This window comes from Taeniopygia guttata, chromosome 14 (genome assembly GCF_048771995.1).
Source record: "Taeniopygia guttata chromosome 14, bTaeGut7.mat, whole genome shotgun sequence".
Taxonomy (NCBI): Eukaryota; Metazoa; Chordata; class Aves; order Passeriformes; family Estrildidae; genus Taeniopygia; species Taeniopygia guttata.
This window is the reverse complement of record NC_133039.1, coordinates 6,537,901-6,555,101: the sequence shown is the minus strand read 5'-3', so window position 1 is coordinate 6,555,101 and position 17,201 is coordinate 6,537,901. Positions and strand designations below refer to the sequence as shown.

Below are 17,201 nucleotides of genomic sequence, written 5' to 3'. Positions count from 1 at the left end.
TAACTTTAAAGTGTGGGGGTAAGAAACCTATTTGACAGCTGGTTTTGGTCCCTGCCAAGCCTTCAGCACTGCACAGCCACGGTGGGGGGAGGAAATCAGCTGGAATGGGAGCAAATGAAACCAGTCTGGTTTCTGGATTCACTTTCTTGTGGTTGCAGAGCTCTAAAAGCTGGGATTCTGTGCTCTGTAATTACAACATCCACACTGAAATGGGAGGAACGGGGCTAACATTAAAAATAAAGGAGGAGGAGGAGGAGGAGGAGGTTTGCTCCTCGTGCTGGGGAAGGTGCCTGGGCAGGGCTGGAGCCAAGCAGGGGGTGAAGAATGGGATGTGCATCCACCTGGCTCTTCCCAAAACACCAAACTGTGCTCCAGGCAGGGCCTGGTCAGGAGAACAAATGGGAATTATGCAGCTGAGCCCCAGCACTCACCAACTCTGCCCACACTCCTTCCCAAAGCCAAAAATGATCCCCAAGCCTGGCTCAGGTGAGTGCCCAGTTTGCCACACTCCAGTGGGGTTTGCCCTGGTGAAATCCTGCCAGTGCCAAAAGCAGGTGGCAGCTTTGGGAACCCGCTGGGAGCTGCTCCTTGGGCAGGGAAAGGGGGAATGGGAACAGAGGCCAGGCTGGGATGAGCCCCACAGCAGCTGGACACCGAAATGGGAACAGAGGCCAGGCTGGGATGAGCCCCACAGCAGCTGGACACCGACGGAAAACCTCAGGATCAGCTGCAGCCTGGACACATCCAGGACCTAGAACAAGTGGGAATCACCTCCTGAGCACTGCTGGGGTCCAGCAGAAAGGTTCTGCAGGTAAAATCCCAGGAAAACAGGGTGTCAGTAACTGCTTGATTAAAAAAGGAATCCCTCAATCGCATTAATGAATCTCTCCTGGCACTGCCCAGTGCCACCTGCATCACCTCCCACATTCCAGCTCTGCAGCACTAACCCAGCCATGGACCAGCTCCTCCCACCCCAAATCCCACTGGGACCTCCCAAGGGCTGCTCCCACCCCAACCCCAACCCCAACCCCAACCCCAACCCAGGGTAAGGAGGGGAAACCTTCCCCACACTGGGAGTGGAGAGGAAAACACTCAAGTGCTTCATTTCTGCCACCAGCCACCGCTCAGTTTTCATCCCTCACCCCAAATATGGTTCTCATTAGCTTCATTAGCTCCCAGTTGTGCTGCAGGCAGCGGTGTCACATGGAATTAATTCTCTGTTTTCATTCCCGTGTCATCCCCAGCGCTCAGGGCTGCATTCTTTGAAACCGATCCATTCCCTCTCTTCTGGGCGGGGAGGAAGTGCCAAAAAGCAGCTTCCTGGGCAGGAAGGATGACCCCCTGAGATCCTGCAACTCTGGCTTGATGTTTGCAGAGATCATCTTTTCTTGCTGGGGACACAGGGAGGGCAGCTCGGAGCAAAAAGGGACGCGAGGCTGAGATAACAAAGAAATTCCTGAGCTTCCCTGCCAAGGCCTGATGAAGGAATGAGATATTCTAGCTTTTCTAGGTGTTGTTTCTGGGCTATTTTGGAGAGCTGGGAAAATAAAGCTAAGATGCAAAAAGGGTTCTGTTTACAAGGCACTGAAAACCTCCAATTCAGCAAAGGCACCAAGGTGATATCGGTTAATGAGATTTATCTGGAGATATTTCTTTTTAATACACAAAACTGGACACTGGATTCAGGCACAACAGGAATTTCTGCTTCCATTTGGAACCTGAATGGAAAGCTGGTCTCAGTTAAGAATTACAGCCCCTCAGTGCAAGGCTGTATCACTTCCAGACATGATAAAGCGGGATAGAGACTGATGGGAAGCCCCTGCCAAGGTCACCCTGTCAAGCACAGCTGCCACATCCATTCCTGCCTGTGCAGTGATCCCTGAGAACTTCCCACGTGTCCTGAGAAAACCCAGGACACCCAGGTTGCCATGCCTTTCTCCACAGCTCCTGAATTTTCAGGGTCTGCAAGAAGAAAAAAAAAAAAACCCAAAAAAAACAAAAAAAAAATTCTTCCTGAATTATCCAAACTGCTTAAAAAAAAAACAAAACAAAAAAACCCTGAGCCACCAATTCCTGCTACCTTGGGTTGCTGGGAGCTGCTCCAAGGGGGATTTTGCTGCTCAGGACAGGGCTCCTCCAGGCCAGAGGAAACCCCAGGATGGGCAGAGGGATGGAGCTGGGATTGCTCAGCCTGGAAAGGTTGAAAAAAACCCACATTCCAGGTGAGTTTAAAAAAAAAAAAAAATAAATAAAACTACAGGAGCTCTACAGCACCAGCACAGGGAGCACCCCAGAGAGATGTGGGCACTAATGAAGAGAGCCTGTCTTAATTATCCCACTGCTCCAGGAATTCACAGATCAAACCTGTCCAGCCTTGGAGTCACCAGAGCTCAGCTACAAAACCTTGGCAGCTTCAGGGGGAGGTTGGTGGGATTTTTTTTTTATTTCTCCCTTTCAAATAGAAACACAAGGAGGAAGAAGCCAAGGATCACAGCCAGGTTTTGCTCCTGCATCCCTGGAAGCCAGAGCAGGAGGATGCTTGAATTCCTGCCCTTTCACATTAAAACATCTAGAAAATAGACAACCCTCAGGGTGACCCAACTGTGACCTGCCAGGACCTGAAGGGATCCTGCAAGAAAGAGGGGGAGAGAGGAATGACAAGGAATGGAGTGACAGGAAAGGCAGGGATGCCTTCAAACTGACAGAGGGGAGGGTTGGGTGGGACAGTGGGAAGGAGAATGAGGTTGGTGAGGACCTGGGAGTGTCCCAGGCCAGGCTGGACAGGGCTTGGAGCAGCCTGGCATTGTGGAAGGTGTCCCAGCCCATGGGATCACCCTTAAAATCCCTCCAGGATGATCCCATCCACACTCTCGTGCCCTCAGCATCAAATGGTCACCAACTAAAGCACTCCAAAATGGGAATGTTTTGCTAAATCCAGCCCCGATTCACAGCCTGGAGTAAGAAACTCAAAGAATGTCTCCAGCCTCTCCTGGGCTGGATCACTGTGGACAAAGCACCTGAAGTCTCAGAACCCAAAGGTGTAGGAAATCAGAGGAAAAAGCACTGGAAGAGGTTCATTTAATGGCCACTCACTGCTCCTGGAGAGGGAAAACACTCCCTGAGCACCTCCTGAGCCCCAGCAGCCCTCAGCTCACCCTGCTTAAACCCTGCATGGCTCAAGTGCTTTTCAATGAGAATAAACCCCACAAACCCTCCACCACAACCCTGCCCTTCCCCTTTCTCTGCTGCAGATGAACTCCTGAGGACACTCATTTAATTGCAATTAAAGCACCTGCCTCAGAGCCAAGCCTTCCTGACCTGCTGCACACTTGGCCTCCCAAAAATCTCCTTTAATGGGAAACTCCCAAGCTGCTCTGTTCCAGCAGCTAAAGATGGAAAACCAGCAGGAGGAACTTGGGGGCAGAAACTGAGGCAGCTCCTCCCCTCTGGGCAATTTTTTGGGCTTCAAAGGGCACATTTCATATTTCTAGCAGGATAAAAAGTTCCTGCCTGGGCCCTCTTTTGTGGCCCCCCCAAAATCCCTGCCTGGTCCCCAAAATCCCTGCTGGCAGCAGCTGCACCACCCTTTCCCCAAGGGAAGAACATACTAAAAAAAACCCTGCAGCCACCTCGTGCTATAACATTTTATTTATTGCCTTGTTTAACTTATTCCCTTGAGCTCCTACAACTCAACCAGAAAGAAAATAAAGGATTTTAAATCCCACAATTCCAGCTTTTTTTTTTTTTTTTTTCCCTTTTTTAATCTGTGCTGTCTGACAATGGGCAGTGAGCTCTGGGAACACAATAACCCAGGGGAAAGAAGGGTTTTCAGATGCCAGTTGGAAATGCTGGAAGGGAGGAAACAACAGGAGAAGAAACAGGAGATCAGTAGCAGAGCAGCTGAAAAGTTTGTTTCTATAAGAAAAATGTAATAGCCCTCTGGAGACACCTTACTGGGGGATAAAAGTGAATTTATCCCAGAATTACTCAGTCGTTTTAGAAGTGCATTAGTGACTCTGGCACAGAAACTGATTTAATTCCTGCAGAAAGCGATTTAATTCCTGCTAAAATTCCTGCAGAAAGCGATTTAATTTCTGCTAAAATTCCTGCAGAAAGCGATTTCATTCCTGCTAAAATTCCTGCAGAAACCGATTTAATTCCTGCTGAAATTCCTGCAGAAACCCATTTAATTCCTGCTAAGATTCCTGCAGAAACCGATTTAATTCCTGCAGAAACCAATTTAATTCCTGCAGAAATTCCTGCAGAAATTCCTGCAGAAACCGATTTAATTCCTGCTGAAATTCCTGCAGAAAGCGATTTAATTCCTGCTGAAATTCCTGCAGAAACCCTTTTAATTCCTGCTGAAATTCCTGCAGAAACCCATTTAATTCCTGCTAAAATTCTTACAGAAACCAATTTAATTCCTGCAGAAACTGATTTAATTCCTGCTGAAATTCCTGCAGAAACCGATTTCATTCCTGCAGAAACTGATTTAATTCCTTCCCAAATTCCTGCAAAAACCCATTTAATTCCTGCTGGAAGCCTCTCCCACAGAGCTTGTCCTGCTCATCCCCACAAACGGAGGCTCCTGGGGTCACCAGCCACCAGGGTTTTGGTTCAACCAACCAAGCCTCTCCCAAATTCTGGTTGAAATGGATGAAAACTCACGTTAGGAATATTCAGGAGGGAGGAATTGGGGAGAAAGGCAAAGCCACTTGGATGGGACCAGTGGAGCTGCACTCTGGACAAGATGAATTTGCAGGCCGCAAAATGGATGTTGGGCTACAAGGCATTCCCATAAAAATCTTTTTTAAAGATATTGAAACAGCTTCTACTCGACTCAAACTGACTACTATCTTTTTACTACTACAGAAATGACAGAATCATCAAAGTTAAAATGAACATAATGATTCAGCACTTCACCCAACAGGTCAGATATTAAATATTCCTCTGCCCTGGCAGATTTTGAACTTCTTTACAGTCTCCTACTTCAAAAGGAAGAAGTTCAAAGTGGCAGATGGGGGAAAAAAAAAAGGGAAAAAAAACCCAAAACAGTATTTTAAGGCAGACACACTGAGCTTCTGATAGAAGTGTGACACCATCACACGGGTGGCCTTGACGCCAAACACACCCAGGTTTAATTTGCACAGGCTTTGGGCAACACTGTGCCCAAAATGCCAAAAACTGCCACACTTCAAGGTGGAAAGCACTGGCAACCTCAACCCCACGCTTACCAGGCACCACAATAAATCAAATTTCTCTGCAAGGCCACTTCATTTTGAGACCCACCAAAGTGCATCTTATTTCAGGCTGCTGAAAGTCCAAAACAGTGACCTGGCAAAGCCAAGGGACACAAGCTGGGCTTTGCTTTTTGGGATTTTAAGCTGCCCAAATGCTCTTTATCCTGCAGGCAGCTCAGAGGAGCTGTTTTATGAGGGTTTTAAGCCCCTTCAAGCACTGTCCCCAGGCTCGTGGATATTCCCCAGCTGCCAGGTGGGGCCAGGGCAGGCAAGGAACGTGTCCTGCCCTTCAAAAGCCACACTTTGCTCTTCTAAAGCTTCCCCTGGCTGAGCCCAAGCCAGCTGGGCAGCAGTTGAAAGAGCTGCTCCTTCAGCAGCCCAAAACAAATAGGGACATTTAAAATTAAAATAGACAAAAAAAGGCGATAAAAGGAATAAATTGTCCCTCACTGGCCTGAAGAAGAGAGCTCTATTCCTGCCGATCCTTCCCTGGAGTGGCTTCCCAAGGAGGCTCAGCAGAGGATTTTGGTGGATGGGGAGAGCCCAGAGGGTGGCCAGTGGATAGGGACACCAGGGCTACACACAAAAAAAAAATAATAAAATAAAAATAATGTTTTTATTTTGAGCCACAGAATGATTTTTTTTTTTTTTTAAATTTAGGCCACAGGAAGAATTTGCTGCTCATTTCAGAGACCTCTGTGCTGGAGCCAGGAATGCCTCCCACTTCAGGAGAGCTGTGCTCCCTCGCAGGTGGCTCTGGAGAAGCAACAGAACCATCAAAACCTCTCAGCCTGCCCCAAACTGGGAGAAAAAAAAAAACCAATCACTGCACCACCTAACCCCACCTACAAACCAGGGGGAGAAGGGAGTTTAAAGCCAGCTTTGGCTTTAAGGCCAGCCTAAATTTTAAGGGCAGAGCTGCAGATTTTGGGTACTCTGACTCCTCCCTCTGCAGCAGCGCAGCTCCTGCAGGACAGGGAGCACTGAGGGAGTCCTGCTGAGCTCTTTCCCTGCGTTTTCCTGCCCTGGAAGCAGCAGCATCCCTCTGTCCAGGGAGCTCCATGTCTCACTGCAGGCAGCACAGGGATAATCGGGGTTTGACCCATTCCAGAGGATCTGATGGAAAACAAGCCCAAAGCTGAACGAGCTGCTTGGAGTCTTCTCCCTCAGCCCTCCCCAAGAACCACCTCATTTCCTGATTAATATTGAAATTAAGAGGAAAATCAGCTGAGGGAACACCTCTAATCCCCCCTTTTCTTGTATCCCTTCCCCCTTGGTGTGTTTGTTGCACGCCAGGCTGAATTTCACCCCCTAAATCTCAAGGAGCAAAGGAGGGGGAAAATAAAAATCCTTATCTCAACTATCAGGAGTCAATTCCTCTCAACCACAACAGGCTCCAGGTGCATTCCTGGCAGGATCCATCATTGTCCTGGAGCTGGGAGGGGACCCCAACACTCATCCCTGAGCTTCCCCTGCTCAGGAGTTGGGGTTTGGAGAAGGGCTGGGGAGGAAAGAGGAAGGCTCCTCTCTGTACCCCCCATCTCTGCCTCTTCCTTAAAAAAGGTGCCAAAACAGCCACTCAGAGCTCGCCAGGCACAACTGGAATTATTTTGGGAAAACCTCAGGAGTTCTGCAGGATTGACAGAGGAGCCAACACCCACCCCCCCCATGCCAGGAGAAGTGGGAGCAGCAGCACAGCACCCACTGTTCCAAAACATGGGAAAAAACACATTCCAGGTGGGTTAAAAAAAAAATAAAACTACAGGAACTCTACAGCACCAGCACAGGGAGCACCCCAGAGAGCTGTGGGCACTAATGAAGAGAGCCTGTCTTAATTATCCCACTGATCCAGGAATTCACAGATCAAACCTGTCCAGCCTTGGAGTCACCAGAGCTCAGCTACAAAACCTTGGCAGCTTCAGGGGGAGGTTGGTGGGATTTTTTTTTTATTTCTCCCTTTCAAACAGAAACACAAAGAGGAAGAAGTCAAGGATCACAGCCAGGTTTTGCTCCTGCATCCCTGGAAGCCAGAGCAGGAGGATGCTTGAATTCCTGCCCTTTCACATTAAAACATCTAGAAAATAGACAAGAAATCCTGGAATAATTTGGTAACAGGCAGTGGCAAACCATCCACTGAGTTATTTGCCCAGCTCTGTGGCTTGGTCTCACAGCTTTAAGCTGGTGCTGAGTTGAGAGCTCAGAGAATGGAGCTGTTCAGAGGCTGTTCTCCTTCACCCACGGACATTCCAGCTGGAGTAGGATGGCAATGAATGGGGCAGCACATGCAAACCCTTAAAGTCAAATCCACTCAGCCCATCTGTGGAAAAGGTGTCCTGCTGTAAAGCCAGAAAATTTGGGAAGAATCTCCCTGGGCACCTCTTGATGGCAGAAGCTTTTCCCCCCACACCAGCTCAGCTGCAGGCAGAGAGGCACCTCAGGAGGTGACCTGATGGAATTTGGGGTTTTCAGGGCACATCCTCTTTCAAACAACGTAATTGGGGCTTTAACAAGAGCAAAGACAACCAAAACCTTTATTTTAGCACCACTGCCCTCCCCTGCAGCAGGGTGACTGACAGGGGTCGGGGTTTCTCCTTTCCCCCACAGACTTTCTGTGCTTGGTCTGAAACAGAACTGCAGCTCTGTCCTGGGCAGAGCTGAAAACTGAGAGACCACCCTAAAAGCAACTATTGAGGGAATAATTGCCACAGCCATGAGGGGAAGCACTGAAGAGCTGGGATAACACAGTGTGGAATGCCATGGAATTATGGAATGCCATGGAATCATGGAATGGAGCCACAGGGATTGTCCAATCCCACCCTGCACCAATGAACAGAGGGGAACTCAGGGCACATATCCCAGGTAAGACAGAGCTGTGACATTCCACAAATCATTTGTGCCCATCAATCATTCCTTATCTCACATTCCTACATGGATAATCCGCTGAGGAGCAACCACAAATCGGGCTGGAAACCCAAAGTGCACCAGGAAAATCAATGTGCACCACAAACAGCAGGAGGGGAAAGCAGAGCAGGGGCACTGAGAACCCACCAGATCTGTCCAACGTTGACCAAGGAGAGGTAGAGCAGCCACAGCAGGGCCATGAGGACCATGTTGGCACAGCCAGTCAGCAGCACAAAGGCTGCCCCAGCCAGGCCAGCCAGGGCCAGGCAATCCAAGGTGCTGTCCATGGCAGACCAGTCCAGGAACCAGATGAGAGTGGGTGCATAGCTCAGGGCGTCCAGGCCGACCTTCCCCTTGAAGTATTTCTTGATGTCCTGCAGGTAGAGCCTGCAGGGGAGCAGCCCCTTCTCTCCTATCAGCTGCTTGTTCTGCTGAAAGGCCACCAGGAAGGCCACGACTGCAGGGGAACAAGGAGAGGGAAAAACTCTGTGAGCAATCACCCAGCAGGAGGCAGCTGACCTGAATGCAGAGCTGGAGAAGCCATTCTTGGAAGGAATTTAGTCATTCCCAAGTTTTTATCTCCATTAAAATCCAACACAGCCATTACAGCGCCCAACAAAATGTTCCCTGGGATGCACCTGGAGCATCTTTAAGGTCCCTTCCAAGCCAAACCATTCCAGGATTCTGTGGTTGCTGTGAACCACAGTGCAGCAGGCAAAGGAATTCCATAAATCCTGTCTTGGCTGTGGAGGAGAACAGATCTCCACCTTCACATAACCCGGGAATCAAGAACCAGGCTCTTTTCTTTGTATTGAAAACACTTCATAGATCAAAATATTGTTAATTAGACAGCTTCAACTCATCTCCATCGTTAATGAGGTGTTCATAGGATCCCAGGATGGTTTGGGATGGAAGGGACCTTAGAGATCCTCTCATCCCACCCCTGCCATGGCAGGGACACCTTCCACTGTCCCAGGTGTCCAGCCTGGCCTTGGGCACTGCCAGGGATCCAGGGGCAGCCACAGCTTCTCTGGGAATCTGTGCCAGGGTCTCACCCCCTCCCAGGGAGCAATTCCTAATTCCCAATATCCCATCCAGCCCTGCCCTCTGTGAATGTGAGGCCATTCCCTGTGTCCTGTCCCTCCATCCTTTGTCCCAAATCCCTCTCCAGCTCTCCTGGAGCCCCTCAGGCTCTGGCAGGGCTCTGAGCTCTCCCTGGAGCTTCTCCTCTCCAGGGGAGCACTCCCAGCTCAGCTCCAGCCCTGGAATTGCTCCAATTCCCTCCCGTGCTGAGGAGCCCAGAGCTGCCCAAAGCACCCCCAATCCTTTGAGCTCCTGGTTCACCACCACCACTGCCCAGAACAGCAGCTCTGATTCTCTGCATCCTCTCACACCCTGGAAGGTTGGAAATCCAAAATCTTACCATTTTCCCCACCCTTTAAATTCCCATTTTTCCATGTCCATTTACAGTGCTTCTGCTCCAGCCCTGGACACTCTCAGACCAGCCAGCTGCTTTTTTTAACAGCACATCAGCAGTTTAATTACAGCTCATAGACCTAGCATTTGATGTCCTACAGAGAAAGTTGGGCAGTTTTTAGGCATTATCTCATATTTTAGGCATCTCCTGCAGTTACCAATTTGCAGTTTGTAACTCCAGTAATCTCCATGTCTCGGGAAAAAAAAAAAAAAAAAAAAACAACAAAAAAACACGAGGAAGGCCAACATTTCCTGATTAGGCTGCATCCACTAATTTACCCATCCTTCAAACATTACCCAAACACCAGCCACGTCATGGGCAGCAGCACCAGAGCTCCTGGAAAAAGCCAATTTGTTCCCCTCCCCAACCTTCCTCGGTTAATGATCAAATCTGTTTCCTTCCTTATCTCAATGCTGGCATTCTGCAAACAACAACCCTGGTGTTCATCTGGTGTCTCTCACTGGGAGCACTGGGGGAGAGGCTGTGTGAAATCAGAGCCCAAATTCCCATTTCTTTGAAGTCTGCAGCAGCAACCCAAAGTCTGCAGCCCCAGGGAATCCGACTGAACGTCCCATTCCCCAGACAAAGGTCTCCAGTGGGTTCCACTTAATCCACTTAATGCTCCCCCCAGCTCTCTGCACACAGCCATGGGTTTTATTCTCATTTAAAACCCACTAAAAGTCATCAGCAGCACACAGCAGAGGTCACTGGGAGGGTTCCCTTTGATTCCAGCAGATCCTGAACCCCAGCGATGGCACAATAAAGTTGGGAGTTAATGGGTTGTGTCTCTTCCCATCCATCTTTTCTACACAGTGAATGATTTTACAACTAAAAGACATTTTTCTTCAATTATTTTACTCAATTATGGAACAGGGAGAGACACGAGAAAACCTGATTCAAACACTACAGGATCAGTTCTGGGACACAAATTAAGTGTTTTCCATTTTATCCATACTTTTCTACCAACGCTCAGCTCAGCACAACTGTGTGATCAAAAGTCTGACATGAAACCGGCAGAAATAAAATTCTTCTGAGCTTTAGACAGCTTAATATCTTCATTTTTGGCTCTAAAAAAGCCAACTGAAAGCCAGTTCTGCCTTAAAACTCCGTGGCTTGATTTCCCGCGATTAGCACTGCAATTTGCTGCACAGTTATCCAAAAGTGCTAATCAAATTCACCTCTAAATGCTCCAGAATTGCTGCCCCAACCCATAAATGCTGAGCAGGTTTTTGCCTAAAAAAGTCCAAATTAGACCCCTGTGCTGTGCACGAGACAAACAAGGAAAGGGTAAATTAGGAAAAACAAACGCCAGCAATTCCAGCAAAGAGCACGCTGGATGGACAAAATCCTGCAGGCAGCAAAACACGGGTTGGAGCTGCCATGTAATTCACATTTTGGATGGCCCAGCTCAGACTCCAAAGGGGTTTTCCCATTTCCCACTGCTGGGATTTCCCACAGCAGCATCCACAATGCAAACCCAGCAGCAGCAGCCCCGATTTTGGGAGGATTCACCCCAACAAAGCAAGCCCCAGCTGGGTTTGATCCATCACCTGCCAGGTGATGCTCCCATTCCCAGAGCTCCAGCCTGGATCCAGCTCCCTCTCCTGGACACTCCCCATGCTCTGGATCACTCCAGGCTCCCTCTCCAGCACCTTTGGGATGGGTTCATCCCCCATTTCCAGCTCCCACCTCCACCCACCCATCCCTGCTCCATCTCCTGAGGTTTCCCCCTCAGGCAGCAGCTCCTGTGCTGCTGCACACGGGGAAGAGCTGAAACTAAAGGCAGAGGCTGCAGAGGATTTCAGCAGCACAGGAGATGCCCAGATCCAGGAGGGGAAAAGGGAAGTGATTTATCAGCTTGTCATTGCTTCCTCTCCCTGAAGCCCAGAGAAACTGGAGCCCTAAATTCAGTGTAATAGACCCTGCTGCCTTCTCCAGGAACCTTCCCTTTGACTGTGGCTTGGTCAGGGGATAAAAAAGTCCCTTTTCCCCCAAAGCCTGTGCTCCTTCCTCTTCCTTGGCCCTTTTTCTGGAACCTCTCTCCCTTGTGTTTGGGGATTTTTCACACTGCATCCTCCAGCTCAAACAACTTTGCTTCCACTTTGAGCACTGACTGGCACCATCATCACCCTGCAGGGCTTGGGGCTCACTGACCCCCTTCTCCTTTGCTCCCGGAGCTTTTCCCTGGCATTCTGCACCCCTCCAGCCCTGGCACAAGCCCCACCACACCCCTGGGCTCACTCCCTGTGCTTCCCACAGACAATTCCAGGCTTTGGGAGTGCCCAGCCTCGAAGCCAAGGTCCTCATAAGACAGGAAAGCTGAACAGGACAGAACACACATCAAACCAAATGGTTAATGCAGCATTCTCCATTTATTAGTGAGAAGATGGCAGTTTATATACACTTCTACATAGTTTACAGTTTACAAAGGCAATCTCATTGGCAAGCCAACATTGTTTGTCTTTGCCTTAAGGTGGACTAAATTTAACACTATAAACCTACACTACTTCACACCCAGACAGCCCAGTGCTCCCCATCACACCTTAATACAATTTCTAACAAACTCTTAATTTCCAACTGCATCACAGGCTGGAAGGGCTCACAAGGCCCAGATCTGAGGCATAGGCTGGAGTAGCTCGAATCTCGTTCCAGACATAAATCATGCCCTCTGTCTCAGAAATCCTGCAACACAGCCCCAGCTGGATGTGGCATTCCTGGGGCTGTGCAGGTGGCAGGAAGAGAGCAGCTCCAGGTCTGCCTCCCACTGCAGAGCCTCTGACAGCTCACATGGGAGCTCTCCCCGCTGCCAGCTGAGCTTTACATAATACATGCAAATTACCAGGGCTGCTAATAGACCTCCCCTACTTATCCTCACCTCGGAAGGTGCTTCACTGTACTTTTCCATTAACTCCCCCACCTCCTTCCCCTCCCAGCCTCCCCTCGCCCCCCAAACCCAGCGTGTTCCTCCTTCAACCCCACACGGTACCAATAAATGCCACCCAAGCGTCCCCATCCAAAGGGAATCGCTCCATCCAGATTTCCCTGGCACCCCAGCTCCTTTCCCTCAGCCTGTCATGGTGGGAGAATGAGAGGATCCCATTCTTCATGCTCAGGAAAGATTTAAAGACGTGAAATCCAAAACTTTCCGGTCATATGGCTTTTTCTGTCTTCCCCCCTCTTGTTAAAAGAGGTCTTAACTTTGCCTTAATGCCCTAACCACAAGAAGAACTGAACCAAGGGCACAGAGCTTCGCCTGAAAACCAAACTACATTTTGCACACACACAAAAACTCTGCCTGGAGCAGTTTATGGAGTGCCCCTTTGACCCCACGAGGCATTTGAGCAGGCCCTGAGCTGGGTGCTGCAAGCTGAGGTTGTACTGCTGCAAAGAAGAAAGAGCAGAATATTCCTGGTATTTTATTACCAGCGAAATGAATCAAATTTTCAATTGACGAATTCCCCTGCAAAGTTTTGCAACACAGAAGCAAGAACACCTGAGCACTGAGCAAAAGGGTGAAGCCAAGCACCCACAAAAAAAACACACAACAAAGTGCTCTGGTTTTTTTACACCTTTTTTGGTTTTTTGCCTTTCACGGCCAAGCTGAAGACTTCGGGGTGGTTACTTGGGTGGTTTGAAGTGCTTATCTCCTGGCTCCCTCCTTGTTTGAAAGGGTGTGGAAATAGAAAAAGCTTCCCTTTGGGTCTCAGGCTGTTCAAAACCACCCCAGCCCGCAGCTGGAGGATGCCCTGGGAAGATCCCTGTGCTCCAGAGGGGCTTTGGGCAAGGAGAAGACAAGGAGAGAGATTTCCTTCTCCACTTTGTTGTTTTTTTTCCCCATTCCAGGGGGATGCAGCTGCTCAGAGGACCCAGAGCCGGTGCTGCACAGTCCTGCCAAGGAGCACTGAGCTGGAATAAAACCTCTCAGGGCAGCAAAAGCGCCTGAAGACGTTCAAAATCCTGACCAGGCAGGCTGAGAGCTACTGGGAGCCTTTGAATAAAACTGAGGGAAGGGAAAGCAGGGGAGATGGCAGAGAAAGAGAGGAGGAAGGACACCGGGGAGAGCCAGGAGCCTACAGGAAGCCAAACCCCCCGAGAGGGCTTTGGATTTCAGATTTAGGAAGAAGGAGCCTGAACCTCCCGTAGCTCTGGCGCTGGGGAAAGAAAATACTATTAAACAATACATAAGGAGAAGGAAGATAAACTGGATTTAAATAATAGCTTTTATTTCAAAGCTCTCCACAGAGCCTGGCTGAGATTGGGGAGGGTGGTATCTAATTACTGAAATTTCTACAGCTGGAATCCAATGATGGTAATCACTCAAAAAGAGCACTTAAAAATTATTTAAGAGGGTGAAGGGAGCAAATAATGCACATTTGTTGTTGAGAGCTTTAGGACCAGCTATTTACCTGTAAGAGCACTTCCAACAAGATCTAAAAGTATTTCTGGATTGCCAAATATCCCTGTCACAGGGAACACATATGGCAAGACCAGGATGGAAAAGCTGCAAACCTCCAAGTGACAATTGGCCAAACCTCTGCCCTGCTCAGGTGGGAAACAGAAGAGCTGCCTCCAGCTCCAGGGTTCCACCACAGGGACAACCTGGAGCTGCTGGAGAGAGTCCAGAGGATGAGCAGAGGGATGGAGCAGCTCTGCTGGGAGAGCTGGGATTGTTCACCTGGAGAGAAGAAGCTCTGGGGTGACCTCAGTGTGGCCTTGAAGGACATGAAGGAGCCACCAGGAAGCACAGAGAAACCATTTCCAAGGGACAGGGCAGTGCTGTAAGGACCAAAGCTCACAGAGCCCTTTCAGCTGGATGCACTTTCCCTGCCAGCAGCAGGTGGGGTTGGTCCCTGACCTCTCCAAACCCTCAGATCTTCTCCCACCTCCCATCTCCAACCTGCCTCTCACACAGCAGCTGCTTTGCCAGGGACTTCCCAGGCTCCAGCTGCTTCTGGAAAACCCCTTCAAAAGACACAAAAAAAGCAGGGGAGAGTAAAAGCAAAGGGGGAGGGGAGGGCGGACAGAAGGACACGCCACACCTGCCTTGCTCTGCCTGTCCTCCTTCCACACGGGAGGATCCTCAGGGAAAACATCTCCCGTACCTGCAGCAGGCAATGAACACCCTTGGGAATGGGGTGGGGGCAGGAAGGAGGTGACAAACCCTCAGAGCACACTTTGGGGTCACTGCACACCCCAAATCCTGTTTCTCTCCACCCCATCCTCAAGGTTCTTCACTCTCCCACCCAGGAGGGGAACAACCCCTCAGCTCCCAGCGCCGAGCTCCGATCGCATTCCCCAACACCTTAACATAAATCCCCCCACCCAAAAGGAAAGGGAAAGGAAAGGGTTACACATAAAAGGGTGAAATGAAAAAAGGGGGGAAAACATCCCACGGCTGAGGAATGTCAAACTGTCACAACGGCATCAAGCGTCTCCTCAGCGAGTCTGAGCCTCGGCGCGCGCGGAATCGCCGCGTCTGGGAGAAAAATCAGCTGTCACAGTAAATGCTTCCATCTCCAGAAAAAAAACCTGCAAAGAGCAGCTTGGCACAGAGGCACAGAATTGTTTTCTGCTGTGTCTAAAGCCAGGCACTCCAAAGAGATCAAAGGGCAAAGCCTCCTTCCCACTGGAGCATCCAGAGGGAATCTGCCCACTCGCACACAACGAGCGCTTTGCACCCCACAAATTCTCGTGGGGCACCTCTCGGGCACTGCCAGCCTCAGCAGGGCTGCCCAGACGAACCTGACTTGTCTCAAAGTGTCTCAAAGCAGGCCCAGCTGCCAGGCTTTGGTTCACTTGGCTCTGGCTCACCCCAAACCAGCAGCAGAACTCCCCAGGGACAGCGCAGCCAAGCACAAGTTGCACAACAAGCAGGTGAACTTTTCCTCTCCTCCACCTCTTCCCTTAACAAGGGACACAAACATTCTCCTGCCCTGCTCATTCCAGCTTCAGTAGCCCAAACTTTCCCTCTGCCACCCCACGCTCCAAAAGGTTCCCACCACTTTCAGCCATTCTCACTCCTCTCTCCTGCTTGAAAAAAACCACCACAAAGACTTCTCCCTCTTCTTTAGCACCTCACATTTACTCACCAACCTGCAAGCTCAGCTTCACCTTCTAGCCCAGCCCCTCCCAGCCTCCTTTTCTCCTGCCCCCCATCATTTTTAATCCTTCCACCTGTAACTCACCTGACCCCCCCCCCAGTCAGATCCTTGTTCCCCACCTCGTTGGCCCAGGTGTCCCACTCACCACGAACTCCCACACCTTTGATTTCCACCAATTCCCACCCTCCAGCCAGCCCCTGCTCCCTTCCCACCCCCCCTTTATCACCCCAAATCCACCCCTGGGAAGCAGCAGCCTCCACCGAAGGCACAGCAGAGAGCACTAATCAACTTCTCATAAGGAAACTGCAAACTGAGCCACGGGAAACTCAGCAGCCTGGATTTACACACGGGGGAATATCGGAATCGCTTTCATTTTGACTGAAAGAGTCATAACCTCGCATTTCACCGAGAGCTGAAACCAAACTAGAACCAGAGCACGTGTCAAAGCCATACGAAACTACAACTTCTGCGTGGTTTTGATGCAAAATAATCTAAGCAGGCTGGCAGGCTACAAATTCTAACGATTCTGTGGACAAATCTGGGGCAAGTTTAGAATTTGTACTGTAGTGTGTTACTTGTCAGTTTTGGTTTCACTGTAAATATTTTTAAGCAGCACACCAGTGGGCTCTGAGCACAGTTCCCACTGCCAAAGCAGGAGGCAAACGAGCACGGCAGAGGCTGGAAACTGCTTTTACTGTGGAATATTTTAAGGTCATGTTGACTCTAGGTCCTGGCTGTCGGTGGTGTTGGCACCCAGGGGTGGCATCTGTCCCTGCAGTCCTGCTGCTGCATAAAACAAAAAGTTCCTCTCTTGTAGTGTGAGCGCACAGCTTCAAGGGAAAGGATGAGCAGCTCTGCTGAGAGGTACCTGGTGGTGTGAGCAAAACTTCTCCTTCCAGCTCCGCCAGCTTCCAGCACCACCAACCCCATCCAGCCATCCCCGATCCACCAGGAACGTGGGAGCGGGAAAGAAGAGAATCATGGAATATGCAGAGCTGGAGAAGACCCACAATGACCATAAAATCATGGAATATGCAGAGTTGGAGAGGACCCACAATGATCACAAAATCATGGAATATGCAGAGTTGGAGAGGACCCACAATGATCACATTCCACGATTATGGAGAGCTGGAGAGGACCCACAATGATCATAAAAACATGGAATATGCGGAGCTGGAGAGGACCCACAATGATCATATTCCACAATTACGGAGAGCTGGAGAGGACCCACAATGATCATATTCCATGATTATGGAGAGCTGGAGAGGACCCACAATGATCATAAAATCATGGAATATGCGGAGCTGGAGAGGACCCACAATGATCATAAAATCATGGAATATTCAGAGCTGGAGAGGACCCACAGTGACCATAAAATCATAGACTATTCCCAAGTGGGAAGGACCACAAGGACCGTGGGGTCCGGCCGCTGCTCCCACACGGGACATCCCCAAGGATATCACCACGTGCTTGGGGGAGCGC

The 17,201-nt window shown here is 49.8% G+C and overlaps 1 protein-coding gene across 1 annotated transcript in view; it reads right to left on the bottom strand.

Annotated features, from left to right (window-relative positions):
• Positions 1-17,201, bottom strand: part of LMF1 (lipase maturation factor 1) — a 150,113-nt gene that overhangs the window by 132,544 nt on the left and 368 nt on the right. Inside the window, exon 2 of the mRNA XM_032751008.3 lies at positions 8,289-8,598. Within this exon, the coding sequence (XP_032606899.2) occupies positions 8,289-8,598 (310 nt within the window). The remainder of the gene's footprint in view (positions 1-8,288; positions 8,599-17,201) is intronic.